Source organism: Dama dama, chromosome 20 (assembly GCF_033118175.1).
Source record: "Dama dama isolate Ldn47 chromosome 20, ASM3311817v1, whole genome shotgun sequence".
NCBI lineage: Eukaryota > Metazoa > Chordata > Mammalia > Artiodactyla > Cervidae > Dama > Dama dama.
Window position 1 is genome coordinate 65859899 of NC_083700.1, and position 17386 is coordinate 65877284.

Genomic DNA, 17386 nt, shown 5'->3' on the forward strand with positions numbered 1-17386 from the left:
TACTTTCTATTCTGTTTCATTGATCTTTTCTATTTTGTATCAGAAAAATATTATAGATTAGCTTTATCATATCCTCTTTGATATTCAGGACTGTTTACCCTTCTATATAGTAATATAGATTTTTACCATATGAGATGAATTTATAAAATGAGATTTTATAAATTTATAAAATGAGATTAAAAAGTGAGATTAAAAAATGAGATTTTTATCCTCATGCTGTGGATATTCCCAAATATTTTATGTTTTTTAGTGCTGGTGGGGATGAAATTTGTTTCTGTTCTGTTTTCCAACTCATTTTTACTGGCACATTGGAAGGGTATTTTTTTATATTTATCTCAGATCTGAACTCTTTGTTCTCAATAATTCTAAGAGTTGATTTTGTATAGTTTGTTGATACCTAATTGTAAATTCTGCAAATATAAAAATTATTTTTTCCTTGAACTCACATCTGGATTGGCTGCAAATTCCAGAGTGATATTAATTAACAGTATTAATAGTGAGTATTTGTGTCAGAAAAAAACTAAAATTATGGTTAAGGTAGAACAGTGGTCAACTTTCTGTTGGAAGCAAAATTATAGTTAAAAACAAATCATCTTTAATTATCCTAGATTAAATTAATTGCTTTGCAAATTTACCATGTGTAAGATACATCAAGATTCTGGGAGAAATGAACATTTCTCTAGCAGAGGGTTGGGTGGGGGGCAATATCCAATGAGTATGAATTGCTAACTAACTTCAAAGGAAAGGAATAAGACTTGAGCTAGAGATTGTAGTTGGGAGGAGGAGGGGTAGAGAGAAGTGAGGTGAGTTAGTCTCTAACTTCCCCCACTTTATTTCCTTGGGAGCAGTTCCCAGCATGGTGACAGGTGGAGGCAGTCTCTTCCCAGGAGGACTACAAGGAAGAGCTAAGAGTGAGCATAACTGCAGCTCCCTTAAAGTGAGGGGTACGGGGCAAAGAACATTCACGAAACTTAGCTCTAGAAGACATTGTAGCATGCCTTCTACAGAGTCGGCTATACATACTGTTCAGGTGAAACAGGTGTTTGCTGAAGTCCTTACTTAGTGAAGTTTAGATCAGATAAGTGAAATGGGGCTGAATTGCTTGTTCTAGAATGCATCAAGGGGATTCTCTTGACAGACCTCCCTCACCTCAACCAAGTTCATGATCAACAAGGAGCTGATTAGCTACCCTTCATGTTGTTTTTATATATACCATTGTTGCAGAAACTTGAAAAGTATGTAGTTGAGAACTTTATTTTCTTATGATAATAAAGGATCAGGATTTTTCCCTCTATATTAATGGTCATCTCAGTGGATGTATTTTATAGCTTTTGATGAATAATAAGCCACTCCAAAAGTTAATGGCTTAAAACTTCAACTATTTATTTGACTCATAAGTCTTCAGGGTAGTGATTCAGGCTGAGTTTAGCTAAGCAGTTCTATTCTTAGCTGGGCACCTTCATGAGTCTCTGGTCAACCTTGTCTTAATTAGGCAATTCTGCATCTGGGAGATGGCTGGTTGCTGACTGGAGGACTTGAGTTCCTTACCATCTGATGTCTTTTTTACCTCCAGAAGCCTTGCCTAGGTTTGTTTCTCATGGTGGTAGCAGAGGTCTAAGAAAGAGCAGAAGCAGGCAAAGAAAGCCTCTTGAGGCTAGCTTGGAATTAGGACACTGTTGCTTATGTTCCTTTCTGTTGGCAAAAAGAAGTCACAACGCCAACTGATTGATGGAAGAAAGACATAGAGTATACCTCTAGATGAGAACTGTGATAAAGCAATATATTCAAAGTGTATGAACACAGAGAAGGAAGTATGGGGAATTAGGACCTTTTTTCCCCGTGATTAGTCTACCACAATTCGGTGAATAAAGGACTCAGAGAGATGCTTGGGACACCACCTTACGGCTCCCTTTTTACCTCAACATTTTGTCCTTGTGTCTTGTATTATTTTATCTTTATGCTATTCATTTGGTTTCGGCTTCTTGTGCACTTTTATTCAAATCCATGTCAAATAAAATCTTTCTAAAATTATTTTTTTGTTCTTTATGAAATCTGTTCAGAGATATGTTCTTTGTGTCTTAGGGAAATTTCTTCTTCATATGTTGGAGTGTTTTTACTCATGGACCTCACCTTGGTTTTTGCCTTTTTCTTTAGAATACTGTCAGTATCTCCCAACAGAGCGTGTGGATGTTTCTCACCATCTACTTAGACTTGGATCCTTTCAGATCTGTATCTGAAGAATAGTTCAACATTTCCTAGTGACTGGTGGCCATTCATCAGATGTGGTTTTGGTAAACTAGACTAGGGTCATCTGCTGCTGTGCTGGGTGTGCCTGGGTTTTGGACACTTTAAAAAGATGAAATACGTGGAAAAAAACATTGTTTCTTAACATATATTATTGAAAGGATTTTTCCTGTATTTTCCCTTCTTTACAGAGATTTTTGTTTGGATGTTGAGCCTTCTTGGATGCAGTAAACCATTGTCAGTGCCTGCTACCTTCTGATATGCTCTTTACTGGGAATTATATTTAAATAGATGTAGAAAGAAGTATGCTATTAATTGGTTGGGGAAGGGTTGCACTACTCTGGCTGCCTCATAAAGTCACCTTCTATGGCAACACTGTTTCTCCTAAACAGCAGGCAGAAAAAGGGAGAGAGCTCAAATCCCTTTCTCAGCTGACAGAATTTCCTATTTCACAGAGCATAGCAATCTTTTGCATCCTTTGTACTATTCAGAAAACTGGGCCACCATTAATTTGTTTCTAGACCTGGTTTCTAGACTTACAGATAGGGAAAGTGTCTGAGGTTTCTCATCAGAGGTTAAGTTAATTGTAGTAGAGAGTGCTGTTGTCTCTTTCTGTGCCTTTTTATGTGCCTTTCCTGAGAAGACGGGAGCAGCTGCACTAGCAGGATTCTAAGCTAAGGGCCCACACTGTATTTAATTAATAATTCATTTTCCATTTTTTGTTAGTCAAATATATGTAATGAATATACAATGAAAAATAGAGCAACTGCAAATAGTAGTTTTGAAAGGCTGAGATTTGCTACTTTTGTTAGCTTGTACAGTGTTGTAATGTGAATAAATATACCATTCCATAATACTTCTGGAGTAATAACATACATTTCTTGCTCCTGCATTATTGCCTTCAGAGTTTGCCATTGGCAAACCATCACTCTAGCACTTTGCTTTCTCCTCTTGTCCTCTCCTGGGCATCAGTGGTCTAAATGTGGGACATATTTAGTTGAAGGATCAGGAAGCAGTACCTCCAGAATTCTCTGAAACAGTTTTTAAAATAACAGATTGAAGTAACTATCAGGACCAATGTTTGGAGAAATGGTAGTTACTTCTAAAGAAGTTACGTGCTAAGTCACTTCAGTTGTGTCGACTCTTTGCAACCCATGGACTGTAGCCCACCAGGCTCCTCTGTCCCTGGGATTCTTCAGGCAAGAATACTGGAGTAGGTTGCCATTTCCTTCTCCCGGGAATCTTCCCAGCCCAGGGATCGAACCTGAGTCTCTTATGTCTCTTGCATTGGCAGGCAGGCTCTTTACCACAAGCGCCACCTGGGAAGCTACAGTTGTCTTATCTCAGGCAACTGTTTCTGGCTTCTGAGTTTAAGATGTAATAGTAAAATCACAACCTTGGGCAATCCATCTCATTGAAAAGTAACTAGAATTCCTACAGGTGCAGAAGTAAGATTTGCTGTTAACTACTTGGTTATTTATTTCAGTAATTTGTAATGAATCATAGTGCCTAAATGATGTTCAGTATTTTCTTACATGACTTGGTTTAAACACCACCTGAAAGTTTTAGGTGCTCTTGAACTCTTGAAGGTTCACATCTCCTGAATATTTAGCACCGAAATTCATTAAATTAGTTTATAGAACAATTGTCTATATTATAACCTGTTCTTCTACAATTCACAGCTTAATGCCAGATTTTGACAATATTTATTTAACTTTTTGAAAGTAATAACCTAATAACCTCTGTGTGTGTGTGTGTGTGTGTGTATTTTCAAATACTATATAAATCAGACTCCTAGTTACTGGGGAGAATCTGAATCACCTCTTCAACCAAGTCAATACTCTTTAAAGTGGATTCTCAGCGAGCATCCTCTGACTACTGTATAAAGGTGTGCTTCCATTAATAATAAATATTTTTTTTTGAGTTAATAGCTCTTTACTAGAAAATCATTTCCCAGTTGTGGAAATATAATTTTTGATCTTAAACTTGTTCATCCACTTGGCAAGAGTGACCAATGTTTGACTATTAGAGAATAAACAGGCCAGAAACTGAGCAGTAGTTAATCATGTTTATTTAGTTCACTCACTTGTTTCTTCATGTCACATGCTTATGATACTTATATGCCTACGTTTATTATAACTATGTTTTATGTTAATTACTATAGATTTTCCACTGAAATTAAATTAAGATTTTTCAATGTTGCACAATGTTCCAAGAGCTTACAAACCATCTGAAATTGTTTGAGAACCACTGAGCTCATCATACATGTTGATGTATGACAAAAACCATCACAATTTTGTAAAGTAATTATCCTGTAATTAAGATAAATTAATTTAAAAAAGTACTATATGTGTTGTGTGCAATAGGATTAATGTAATTAACACTGCCTTATATTGTATATAGAATTTATAGAGTAAATTCTAAGAGTTCTTATCAAAAGGAAAAAAAGAAATTATTGATTTTTTTATATCACATTACAGTTGTTGCAAATTTCTTAAAGTATTATTTATTCTCAGCTTGACTTTGAAATTATTATCTGCAACATTTTAATTTAAAAATTACATGTTACTTTATCAAAATTTGATTTTTTAAAGTTTTGATAACTACAACTTCAATATAGTAATTCATTTCCTTTGTAAAAAAAAAGAACGAAAAGGATCACCTAATTGAAAATCAGATATTTGCATAAATAACTTCTCCATTTATAAAATTAAAAGAAAATAGAATTTCTTTCTATCAAAATATACTTTGGAATATTTTCAGTGAGTGTATAATCTTGAATATGTTAGGTAATTATTAAATATTTTAAAAGATGTATAATAAACATAAATTTATAAGAATCATGGCAGTGAATTAATGGCATGGTCCTTACTGATTTCTGGTAGATTTGACTTGTGTAATTTTTTTCCCTCCCTTCCTCTTTCCCTCCTTCTCTCTCTTCCTTCCTTCCTTCTTTCCTTTCTTTTTTATTTTTCCATGTGATAATTTGAAGATTGAGTGGAGAGCATTAGGTGTCCTGGTTATGTAGGGGAAAAAACAAAATATAAGATGTGGAAACCACTAGAAGATTTATGAGCCTTTCTGGGATCTAGTTTACATGGTGACTAAAGCAAATTTCAGATTGCAGTTTTTCACTTTAATCCATCCTAGAATAGGATTCTCATAACTATCCTTACAATCTTGGCTCATAATCCGGGAAGTATTACTATAACTCATAAAGAGACAGTAGTCACAGACCTCCAATTTCAGGATCACAATGTAGCTGGTGAAATGACAACTAAATGGGGAAGACTGTTCTGCCTTTCTATGCTGGACAAAGAAACATACAGGACATGTTTGTGTGTGTGGAACCTGCAGATAGGGAAGGCTAACAGTACATTTAATTTAATCTACCTTACTACCCCTTAAAAGTACACTCTGTGAATTACCTATTTTCTATCAGTCTTTATCGATTGTTAAATTTATAATGTCATTCTTGTTTTGCAGAAACCAAAGCTGAAGGATTGGCATCCTCCTGGAGGTTTTATTCTGGGATTGTGGGCACTCATTATCATGGTTTTCTTCAAAACTTATGGAATCAAGCATATGAAGTTCATTTTCTAAATGTGGTGATGTATGAAGATTGCATGAAAGGCTACAACATTGGATATAAGTTCATGTCAATATATTTTCAAAAAAACATTGTTCTTGTGTGACTTGGCAGAAAGTATAAGCAAACTGTAAATTTGAATGAACTATTGTTTTTATAACTTAAAGAAAAATTATTGTTAATGCAAGTGCTAAATGGCACTAAATATATTTCAGTTTTTCATTTTGTGTGTTATTAAAATATTGGGATAAAGAGATTACAGTATTCTCACTGACTCTTTCTGAAAATAAGAATTTCCCCTTGTTTAATCCCCTTTCATTTGGAAAGGAAAAAAATGTGAAGACATTAAATTCTCACTAGCAGGGGTATCCTCTGTTAATATTTTTATGTATATTCTCCTAGTATTTTTTTCATATTTTTTTCCAAAATAGACATCATATAGAAGATTTTGTCAGTTGTCATTTTGCAGTGTGTTGTCAACCGTTTGCCTCTCCTTGGACATTCTTCAAGGACACACTGTGAATGGCTATGTACCATCCATTTTATGAATGTACAGTAATTTGTTTAATATTCTTCTATAATTAGACTACTTACTTTGTTCCCCAAATTTTCTTCTGGTTCATTCTTTGATGTGTTAATATGGACTTCTCTGGTGGCTCAGATAGTAAAGAATCTGCATGCCTTGCAGGAGACCCAGGTTCGATCCCTGGGTTGGGAAGATCCCCTGGAAAAGGGAATGGCAACTCACTTCAGCATTCTTGACTGGAGAATTCCATGGACAGAGGAGTGTGGTGGGCTCTAGTTTGTGGGTTTGCTAAGGGTCAGACATGACCAAGTGACTGACACTTTCATGTGTTAATATTTTATTTATCAGCTATTTAGCTAGAATTCTACAGCTAAAATTGTAATGTGAAAAATTAGTTTTTTAATCTGTGGTACTGACAGTCCCCAGGGCTTTATTTACTGTCAGTTTATCTGGAAAATTTAAGATCTTTGGAAATGTCACACTGCTCAAGAGAAACAAATCCCATCATTTTTTGTTTCTAAGCATTCTGTGATCCTCTAGAATTGATCACCTCCTCTTCGGTTTCCTCACTGAAAAAGATATTGCTTCATTCTGTTTAAGGTAAACCTTGCGCACTGGCTGGGTCTGCACTTTTTTCTGGACGGTCCCATAAGGTGGATAGACTGTAGGAAAAATTCGTGCTTGTGGCCATGTCCTTGTGTCTGACTGATGTATCGTATAAGACAGTAAGCCTCTTGTCTGGTCTCTGATGAGATGCAAGGCTCCTATCCCCACACTGACTTTTTCATCTTGCCAGCCATCTTCTGTCCGTCATAACGGGAAATGGTATTGAGATTGTGCTTTGCTCTCAGGCCCAGATATTGTTTCTTCATGTATGAGGGGGAGAAAAAAATCCTGAAAGTTGAGTATTCATGTCCCTGGGACACATTTTTATATTTTATCTGTTTTATCTAGGAACTTTGTGTTAATCTTCAAGTCACTATGAAGATATGTTTTGTAATTATAGGAAACATTCAGAAGACAACTCTTCCTCTACAATAAGACCTCTTAAAGCTAATATTCCTTAGATTCTGTTTTCCTCTTAGCACTTAAAATATTACCTTTTAATTATATGCAAAATGATCATTCTTTTCACAGGCAAAGGATTAACTGTGTTATCTCTCAGGTTAGAACAACTGGTATTGAAGCTTTTTGCAAGTTCTGAATCTTCATTTTAATGGATCTTTTTACTGGTACAGGAGGTAAATGAAGAAGGAAAAATTTTATCTGATTATATGGAAAAGCATCTTTTTGTACATAGAAAGGAAGAAAAGCAAACTTAAATTCAAATAGCTGGATTTTAATAGTCCTATGAGACAAAGGTTGACTGTGTTATCCTCTAAACACTTGCACAAGGTCATGGACACTATGGTTGGAAGGGGTAAGCTACTTAGATTAGTAAAGGAAATATGATTGTTCTTGAGCCAAAGTAATTTAGTTTGAATATAATGAAACATACCCTGATGGTAAAGCCTACCAGAAAGTAAAAGGATTCCTCTTCAGAGATTGGAGAAGGTGCCTTTCTTAGTTAAAACCAAACTGGGAAAAGTAATACTGGATATAATATACGAGATCAATTGTATTCCAGACAAATTTCAAAGGGCAGTTATTTCTTTGTTTCATTACTGAATTGTCAGAATACAGTTAAAGCAAAAAGCTTGAAATATGTTAAATGCTTAGCTCATAACCATAATCTTTTTACGTAAAGTATATTCTGCCTTCAATAATAAGTAAATCCTCTGCATATGTTAAGTGGGTAATATCGTAAGTGTAATTAAATGGCCCAGACTTTAACTGATAACATAAAAGCACATCCTTAAATATATTCTCCTCGAGTCACAAAGAGCTGAGCAACTGAAAGGTGTTTTCCTTTTGCCTTTCTCACAGTGTTGTAGTGAGGATCAGGTGAGCTAATGATATGACTAAACCCTTTGGAAACTGTAAATATTTGCTGGTGTTATTTTTCATATTTCTGGTTAGGAAGATACCAAGGGGGAAGTTAATGATGCCAGGGTCCCTTTTTCTGTTGTACTTATTTACCTTTCTAAGCTCCTCAGTGTTATTCCTGTTCTCTTTGGTATTTTTTTTCTCTTTCCCTACAGTGCCCTTCAGGGAGACAAGGATACTATAGATAAATGGATCCCAGCAGACTTGTCCTGACCTTTTTGGGGAGGGACAGCATATAATGATGCTGTTTAAAGGTAGCCTGCTTGAGAAAAAGAAACCAAATGATGTGGATTTTAAAATTATGAAAAACATTTACTTGCAGTTTATGAAAGAGAAATGTAGCTTGGATGCAACTCTGATTAAATTGGATCAAGAAAAATTGAAATTAAATACAAAAAATAATGCATGCATTTATAGTTTCCATTTTTATATATCCTAAGCTAGTTGAAAATGGCGATTCCCACAACAAGCATAACTCAGCTTGTTTCTGCTTACTGAGTACTTTCCACTGTGGTTTACGTTGATATCATTTCTTCCATTATGTATGTTGTACAGCAGAGTTATTGTTACTGTGGGAATCATAATTTGAAATTTTGACTTGTGCATTTCTGGAATCTTTACAATAAATGTTACATTAGCATAAAAAATTTTTCTCATTGAGTTTACCAAAATTAAATTCATCTATAGCAGATACTATTTTAATTTATGAAAGAAATATTTTATAAACATACCACAAGGTATAACAATAAAATGAGATCAGTCTCCATTTTACTTTATGGAATCAGCTCCATTACTTCATTGTCACATTTCCTGCCTGAGTGCATATACCGGCGTGTGTACCTGCTACAGAAATATGAAAGTCTTTTAGTTCATAGACAATATGTGCTAAGTTGCTTCAGTCATGTCCAACTCTTTATGACCCCATGGACTGCAGACCACCAGGCTCCCGTGTCCATGGAATTCTCAAGGCAAGTATACCAGGAATTGAACCCTCTCATGTCTCCTGCATTGGCAGGCGGGTTCTTTAGCACCAGTGCCACCTGGGACAATACACCTTAGCCAGTATCCTTTTTCCCTTTTCTGCTGTTTTGAACGTATGCTATAAAACATTTGATGCAATTTATCTGAGTACACCCTTTAATGGAATTGATATAGATGAAGGTGTGATCAAGAAACCCATTATTAAAAATTCATTTACACTAAACTTGGAAAGGTGGTCACTGTCATTTTTGTTTCACTTGTGGTGCTTGCAGCCTCAGAGACTTCAGAGGGCTTTCAGATTCACCTGAGGTGTACACCCAGTCAGCGTTTACTGGGTGCAGCTCATATGATATGACCCTCTTGTGCTAGGATCTCAGGGACAGCTGGCCAGAACAATGTAGATAATTTTCTTAGGGGTCATTTAATAGGATCATAAATGTAAAGCCCCTTGTACAATACCAGGCATATATGAGAAATTCAGTGTTTTGCTCTTTGCCGTGCAGGGCTCTCCCTCACTCTTGTTTTTAACCTCTACTCAGGCCAGGTATCATTCTTTAAAGAACCATTAGCCTTGGTGTTCTGGGCTGTCCTGTTCACTTTGGTTTTCAGCAGATGTCATCTTGAGGTAACAGTTCCTTTCCACTTTCAGTGCTGTTCAGCACTTTCAATCCACAGGCTCTCTTGCCTGCCTTTTCACTTTTTCCCCCATTTTCGAGAGGTTGAGGCTTTTGTCCATCTTCCCTCAGCCTTAGCTTTTTGTTATCTTCTCTCTCTGTAGCTTATCCACTCTGTTGCAAACATATCTTTAGCATGATTACTGGACAGTCTAGCCTCACCCCAGGTCCTAATGTCCAGATAATAACTCCATCTGAATTCCTCTTTATTCCTCCATCACAGTGGCCACTGCATTTCCAGGAAAATACCTCCTCTTCTCCCCACACCCAGTTTATAATTTTTAAAGTTTCAAATGAGGGAAAACCAACTAGAACAAATATAGGCTGAAAGGGGAATTTGCTGGAGGGATATAAGGCTATCTCACAAGCTTGTGAGAAGTGGGTCTAGCGTGAGCCTCACCAAGGACTGCCATGTTCCTGGATTCTTTTCTCAGCCTGTTTCCTTTCTGGTTTTCTCACATGGTTAGTGACTCCAGAGCCACACGTACTGTGCTTTACCACAAAAAAAGAAAAAAGTTATTCCCTTTCTTTATTTCTAGTTCTAATAGTCTTGGGAAAGAACTGATTAACATTGTTGGCATCAAGGGTTCACCTGACTGGAGAGTGAACCAGTCTCCATAGGGACCTCTGGCCGCAAACCCCTGTTTAGACGAACGTCTATTAGCGTTAATACTAGAGGAGGGAGAGATCACAGGAGCCAGGCAGCCACCTTTGCTACTACTTTTCTACTAGTCTGCTATTCAGTAGGTGATCTGTGGAGCTACAGCATCACTCTGGAGCTCCCTAGAAATGCAGACTGTCAGACCCTACTCTGGACCTACTGTAGCAGAGTCTGCATTTTACCTGATCCCCAGGTAATACACACACACACACGTAAGTAGGAGAAGCACTGATCTACACCTTCTACTAAATAGCTCAGTTTTATCTCCTAAAAAGGAGATTGTAAAATGATTGTGAATAGCCATTTGTAGAACAGAGAGCATGGGTAGCATATTTTATGGGTGAATTGACTTTTTAGCATTATTTTTAACTCCTATTTAGACTTTTAAGACTACCCACTCTCATTCTCATATTTTAATGCTTAAAGTGTGAGAGTGTTAGTCGCTCAGTCCTGTCCAACTCTTTGTGACCCCGTGGACTGTAGCCCGCTAGGTTCCTCTGTCCATAGAATTCTCCAGGCAAGAATACTAGAGTGGTTAGCCATTCCCTTCTTCAAGGGATCTTCCTGACCGAGGGATCAAACCCTGGTCTCCTGCCTTGCAGGCAGATCCTTTACCATCTGAAACACCAGGGAAGCCCTTGAATGCTTAAATGAGCATCTAATTAACACTTCCTATATGTCATATATGCATATTCTTTGATACTCCTGTCATCAAGAAGTGGAGTCTAGGGACTTCTTGGTTCAGTGGTTAAGAATCCTCCTGCTGGTCCTAGGAAGGACTGGGTTCAAGCTTGGACAGGAAGGTGAAGCTCTTGTCATTTTTCTTAACAACGACATGGGGTGTGCTGGGAAAACTGACTTAGAAAAGACGCAGGCATTTATTCTCAGCCAGTCCAAGGGAGTCTGGGCCTGAGACAAGATGGGTCAGGAACTTCAGTCACAGGTTGGGAAAAATAGCAGCCTAGCTTTGTCACAATATTAAAAAAAAAAAAAGAAAAAATCGTCCTGCAAATTCAGGGGACACAGTTTCAATCCCTGGTCCTCGAAATTTCTATATGCCTCGGGGCAGTTCAGCCTGTGGACCACAGCTACTGATCCTGCATTCTAGAGCCCTCGAGCTTCAACTGTTAGCACATGAGGCCCAACTAAAGAAGCTCACATACCCTAGAGCCCGAGCTCTGCACACAGACCCGGCACAGCCAAAAATAAATATAAATAAGTTAAAAAAAGAAGTGGAGTCTAAATTCCTCTCATCTGAATATAGGCTGGCCTTAGTGACTTAATACTAATAAATAGGATGTGGCGGAATAATACTGTGTGACTTCAAGGCTAGGCCATGAAAGGAGATACAGCATTCCCCTGGCTCTCTTTCTCAGGACACATGCTCTTGGAACCCAGCCACCATCCCTTGAGGAAGCCCAAGCCACTTGGAGAAGCTGTGTATGTGTGTTCTGGCCATTTCCCTGGCAGGGTCCCAACCAATAGCCAACATCAACTTCCAGACACTTGGGGAGACTGCCCCAGACGTTTCCTGCTGCAACCCCGGGAGAGATCCCCAAGCCACTTGTTGACTTGCAGAACCTTGAGAGATAGCAATTAGAAAAAATTGTTTTTACCTCAGTGTGTTCAGGATGGTTTGTTGTATAGGAATGGTTACTAAAACCCTGGGTTAATATGTACCTACTTTAGTATTTAGATGCTAGGAGACATACAAAGAGACAGCATTCCTTTTTTTTTTAAAGAATTACAAGTTAATTCTTGAAGCACATGTGAAAAGATGAATAACTGTATGACAAAAAATGACAAGTGCCATGTAAGAGCTGTAGAATAGGGGGTTTAAAAAGAAACTTCTAACTTTAATTGCTAAAGAAGTACATTATTCATAATGTATTTATTCTCAGGGGAACAGACAGAGAAGGCTTCAAGGAGGAAATGAAATTTGAGCAATTAGATATCTCTCTCGTTTTCCCTCTCCCTTCCTCATTATTGCTCTTTTAAAATTGTAATTTTTCTTCAGTTCTGTTCAACTCAAACTTTTCTGTCATCAGAAGATTTTGCTTTGTAATCTGAAAGTCAAATTGAGGGAAGATAACTAGCTCAACTTCCTTTTCTACCTTCTACAAATTCACCTCTGTTTTCCTCCTCTTCCATTCCTACCCCACCGCTTTGATCTTAGAGATTGATCCCAATCTTCTTGTGGGATATTGTTTACTCCTAAACTCACCTTTCTTTTGGCCCCGCAACCTCCTTTTGCGTAGAAGCATTTTCCCTTACATTTTGTAAGACGTTCAAGCTTTCTCATCTGAAAGACTCCTCAAAATTCTGTCCTCTTTTAAATTCTAATATAGAAACGCTATGTAGAGCTCTTTTCTACCTCATTCTGTAGCTTTTAATTGAATGAATGAGCAGCATTCTCTAATTTGGCTACTTTGCCTTGTATTCATTTGTGAACCTTTTTGTGAATCTGTCTTCTGTTCCCACAACTCCCCTGAAACTATTTTCTCTACTGATATCAGTGATTTCCTGTTTGCCAAATCAGAGGGAATTTTACTGCCTGTGTCTTCTTTTCTCTCTCTCTCCATAATGTGTAACAGCTGTTGATTACTCCTGCTTTGGGGAACCTTTTCTCCTCTGCCTTCCTGGGACTGCTGTCTCCCCAGGTTTTCTTCACTTGGCCTCTCCTTTTCAGTGCGTCTCTTTGACAGTGCACCCCAGATGTTCTGCCAAGGCCTGTCCTCAAATTATTCAAATTTAACACTATCCCTGATTATTTTCACCACCAACTGTGGTTTCTGCTATTACCTCTACATCACAGGCAGTGAAATTTGTATATCCCAGGATCTCCGGAGTTCCGGAAGCACCCTGTAAGCCCTACAGGAGTCTCAAACTTAGCATACCCCAAACTGAACTTACTATCTTTCATTTCCTGGCTCTCATTTCTCTATTTTCTTTTTCTTATTTAATATTCTGAATCCTCTCTAGATGGGCACAAATAATGAAGGTATCTGTGGCCCATATAAGTGTTCACCATAGCATTTACTACATGGAGGCGCCTAATAATCAGGTGAGTTAAATGACATGCTCTGTGGATGTCAGTTAGCCTCTTTTGCCATCCATGCCAATGCTTGCCAATGGGGCCATGAAGAATAGTGGGTATGGTGGAGGACGGACACCATGCAGGGGCTCAACAGGCTGGATTTTTCTTTACCAAGGCTGATCTGGCTAATGCTTCTGCTGAGAGCCTAATCTGCCAGGAGCAGGAATATTCATGAAAACTCAGCCACTGGGACTTCCCTGGTGGTCCTGTTATTAAGAATATGCCTGCCAGTTCAGGGGACATGGTGGGTTCGATGCCTGATCGGGGAACTAAGATCCTACATGCTATAGGGCAACTAAGTCACACAACTACTGCAGCCGGGGCACCCTAGAGCTCTTGCTCTACCGCAGAGCAAGAAAAGCTACTGCAATGAGAAGCCTGCACAATGACGTGAGAGTGTAGCCCCAGCTCACTGCAAGTAGAGAAAGCCTGCACACAGCAACAAAGACCCAGAGCAGTCAAAAATAATTAAAAAAATAAACAGCCACTAACTGAGTTAGTGCCCCTGTTCCCCAGGGGGCCAGGCCAGTCAGCTGATGGGTAACAGGTTGATTATACTGACCATCATAAACTGGGCAGAAATTCATTTGTGCTGAAAAAAAAAGACATACCTTCTGGGTATGGATTTGTATTGTTTAGTCACTCAGTTGTGCCCGACTCTTTGTGACCCCATGGGCTGTAGCCCACCAGGCTCCTCTGTCCATGGGATTTCCCAGGCAAGTATACTGGAGTGGGTTGCCATTTCTTACTCCAGAGAATCTTCCCAACTCAGGGATCAATCCCACGTCTCCCACAAGTCTCCTGCATTGCAGGTGGATTCTTTACTGCTGAGCCACTGGGGAATCCATGGATTTGTATTTCCTGCTCTTAAACATTTTGCTAGCATCACCATCTATGAATTCACAGAAATCCTTATCCACCATCATGGCATTCTGCAGAGTATTGAGTCTGATTAAGGAACTGATTTCACAGCAGAGGAAGTATAACAGTTTATGCCCATGAAATTAATCAAACTTACCACATAACCCATATGCACTTAGTTTGCACGCACCACATAACCCACAGGACACAACACTCTGAAAAGAGGGAGTTCTGTTTCACAAGGAATGGTATAGGCTTTAAACCAGAGGCCATTGGACAGCATTATTTCCCCCACAGCCGGAATGCATAGATCTGGGAGCAAGAGTAGAAATGGGGAAACTCCTCTCACTATTACATCTAACAATATAGAATCTTTGCTTCGCATCCTGGCAACTTTGAGCTTTGCTGATGTGGTGGTCTTAGCTGTGAAGAGGGGAGTGCTTTCATCAGGAGACACAATGGTAGTTCCATTGGATTTGAAGAGAGGATTGCCACCTGGCCATTTGGGGCTCTTTATATCACCGAGCCAACATGCCAAAAATAAGGAGTTATTCTACTAGCTGGAGTGATTAATCCCAGTTACCAAAGGGAAATTGAGTGGCTGCAACACACTGAAGGCAAGACAACTATGTGGCAGGAGGATTTTCTAAGCTGCCCCTTACTAGCTCTGTGACCAATAGCAAAGGTCAGTAGAAACCCGTTAGAACCATCAAAGGGCAGGATGACTGAGGACTCACTTTTCTGAATGAAAGTTTGGGTCACTCCTCCAGTTAATAAACTGACCAACTTCTAGCTGAGACCAAGGGAAATACGCAACAAAGGGGAAGATAGGAACCCATAGTTGTCAATTATGGCCTATGGGCAACTACTGAAATGTGATGGCTTTGTATATTTTCTCTTTGCCTGTTAACATGTTTGTGTGTGTATGCTATTTCTCCCTTTTCTCACTCTTTCCCCCGACTTTTATTCAAGTTGGTGGGGTTTAACCTTACAATATAATCTTTAAATAAGAAAATCTTCAATAACAATGTCCCTGGAAGTCCGGTGGTTGGCATTTCACCTTCCAAAGCAGGGGGGTGTGGGTTCCATCCCTGGTCGGGGAGCTAAGATCCCACATGCCTCGTGGCCAAAAAACCAAAACATAAAACAGAAGCAATATTGTAACAAATTCAACAAAGACTTCAAAATTGTCCCATAAAGAAAATCTTAAGAAAGAAGATATTCCAGGAGACTGTGATGAAATTTGAGGGGTAGTTAATGTAGCCAGCAGCTCATACAGCAACAGTTGGGGCTGTGCATTTCTTTATTTTGGTGAAGGATGAGAACTCCTTCATTTGCAAGAACAGCAACATTTTGTTAGATGGAAATATAGACTTGTGTCGTACAGGGCTCATATGTGTGGAAGAGTAGATGCAAGAGCTGAGTAGCCCAAGAACTGTACTATTCCAGTGATCAATTCACAGTCTCAACTGAACACTTTAAAAATGTCCCCATGTAGTGACTATGATGTTACTGTCATTTTGCCAGTAGAGGGTGCTGGGAAGGCATGGCAAGAAGAAGGAGCTTCTCTTCCTCGTGTATTCCTCCCATGTGTCTTCTGCAGTCTGTGTGTGTGTGTGCACGCACGCATTCACCAGTGAACATGTGTTTTCTGCAGCACCCAGCGGCTGGCAGCACAGAGCACCTTCCTGAGGGCAGCTTCATAGCAGAGGATTGCCAGCGAAGCACCTTATGAGTGGCAACCTGCCTCCTGCTGCTCCGCAGTGGCGCACCCATGGAAGGCATTTCTTCCAGTATGCCTCCTTGGGCATCTATCTCCATCATGGGGTACTGCTGGCAGGCACCTCCTGTGGACAACTTTCCCCGTATCTCTTGCACAGGACATTTCAGACATGTGGAAGCCATTCAGTGAGGGTCTCATTGACCCTGTTTTAAAAACTCTGGATTCTCCTGGCTCTAGGCAGCATCTCCTTGCTCCTTATAATGAGTACAGGAAGTGAAAAAGATTCAGGCAACAAGATGTCTTGTAACCCTGCCAAGAAAAGAAATGGATCAAAAGAGAATAAAGCAAGTTAGAGGCAGACTGGTGCAGGAAATACTCTTGTTTGGTTGGTTATGAAAGTGCTCACAGATTAATAAGGCTGAATAGCATGGTGGTTAAAAGTCAGCTTTGCATTTTCATTGCTTGTCAGCCTGATAAATGCACACTGTACTAGGAACAGAATAATTAAAATTACAAATAAGAAAATACACTTATAAGCCAATAAAACCAAAAGTGAAGGAGAAAACTTGAGGCTGAAATAAGAGAAACCAAATGAAAAGAATAAACATTATACATTAAACGTGTTAAGAAACAAAACCCGAAGCTCAGAAACTATGAAGTATAACTAGGGAAAATGAGATAAAATAATTAAAAATTTTAGGTGTTAAAATCAGAGGCTTAGAATTTCAAGGAGATATTAATAACTGAATAAAGTTAAAGTAGAAAAAGGAAACAAAACATGTTTTAAAGTGAAAACAATGGAGGAGAGAATTAAATGGAATATAAAGAGTAAGCCAGGTAGCTGAAAATTTTATTTTAAGAGAAGGTTAAAATAAAGCTAAAACTAGTCAAAGAAATACAACGTTCTCTAAGTGCTAAACATTTAGAGAACGAAACAAACTAAAACTAAATATAGAAGACAAGAGATGAATAATTTAGACATCAGAAGAGCAAACATTTTTTTAAAAAAGCAAATTACCTGCTTTATAAGAGACACCTGGCTTT

At 38.5% G+C, this 17386-nt stretch overlaps 1 protein-coding gene across 2 annotated transcripts in view; it reads left to right on the forward strand.

Annotated features, from left to right (window-relative positions):
• Positions 1-6089, forward strand: part of PIGK (phosphatidylinositol glycan anchor biosynthesis class K) — a 130389-nt gene extending 124300 nt beyond the window's left edge. For both annotated transcript variants that reach the window (XM_061121598.1, XM_061121600.1), the window contains one exon: positions 5731-6089. In XM_061121598.1, coding sequence (XP_060977581.1) covers positions 5731-5847 — 117 coding nt within the window. In that variant the 3' untranslated portion in view covers positions 5848-6089. The remainder of the gene's footprint in view (positions 1-5730) is intronic.
• The last annotated feature ends 11297 nt before the right edge of the window (positions 6090-17386 follow it).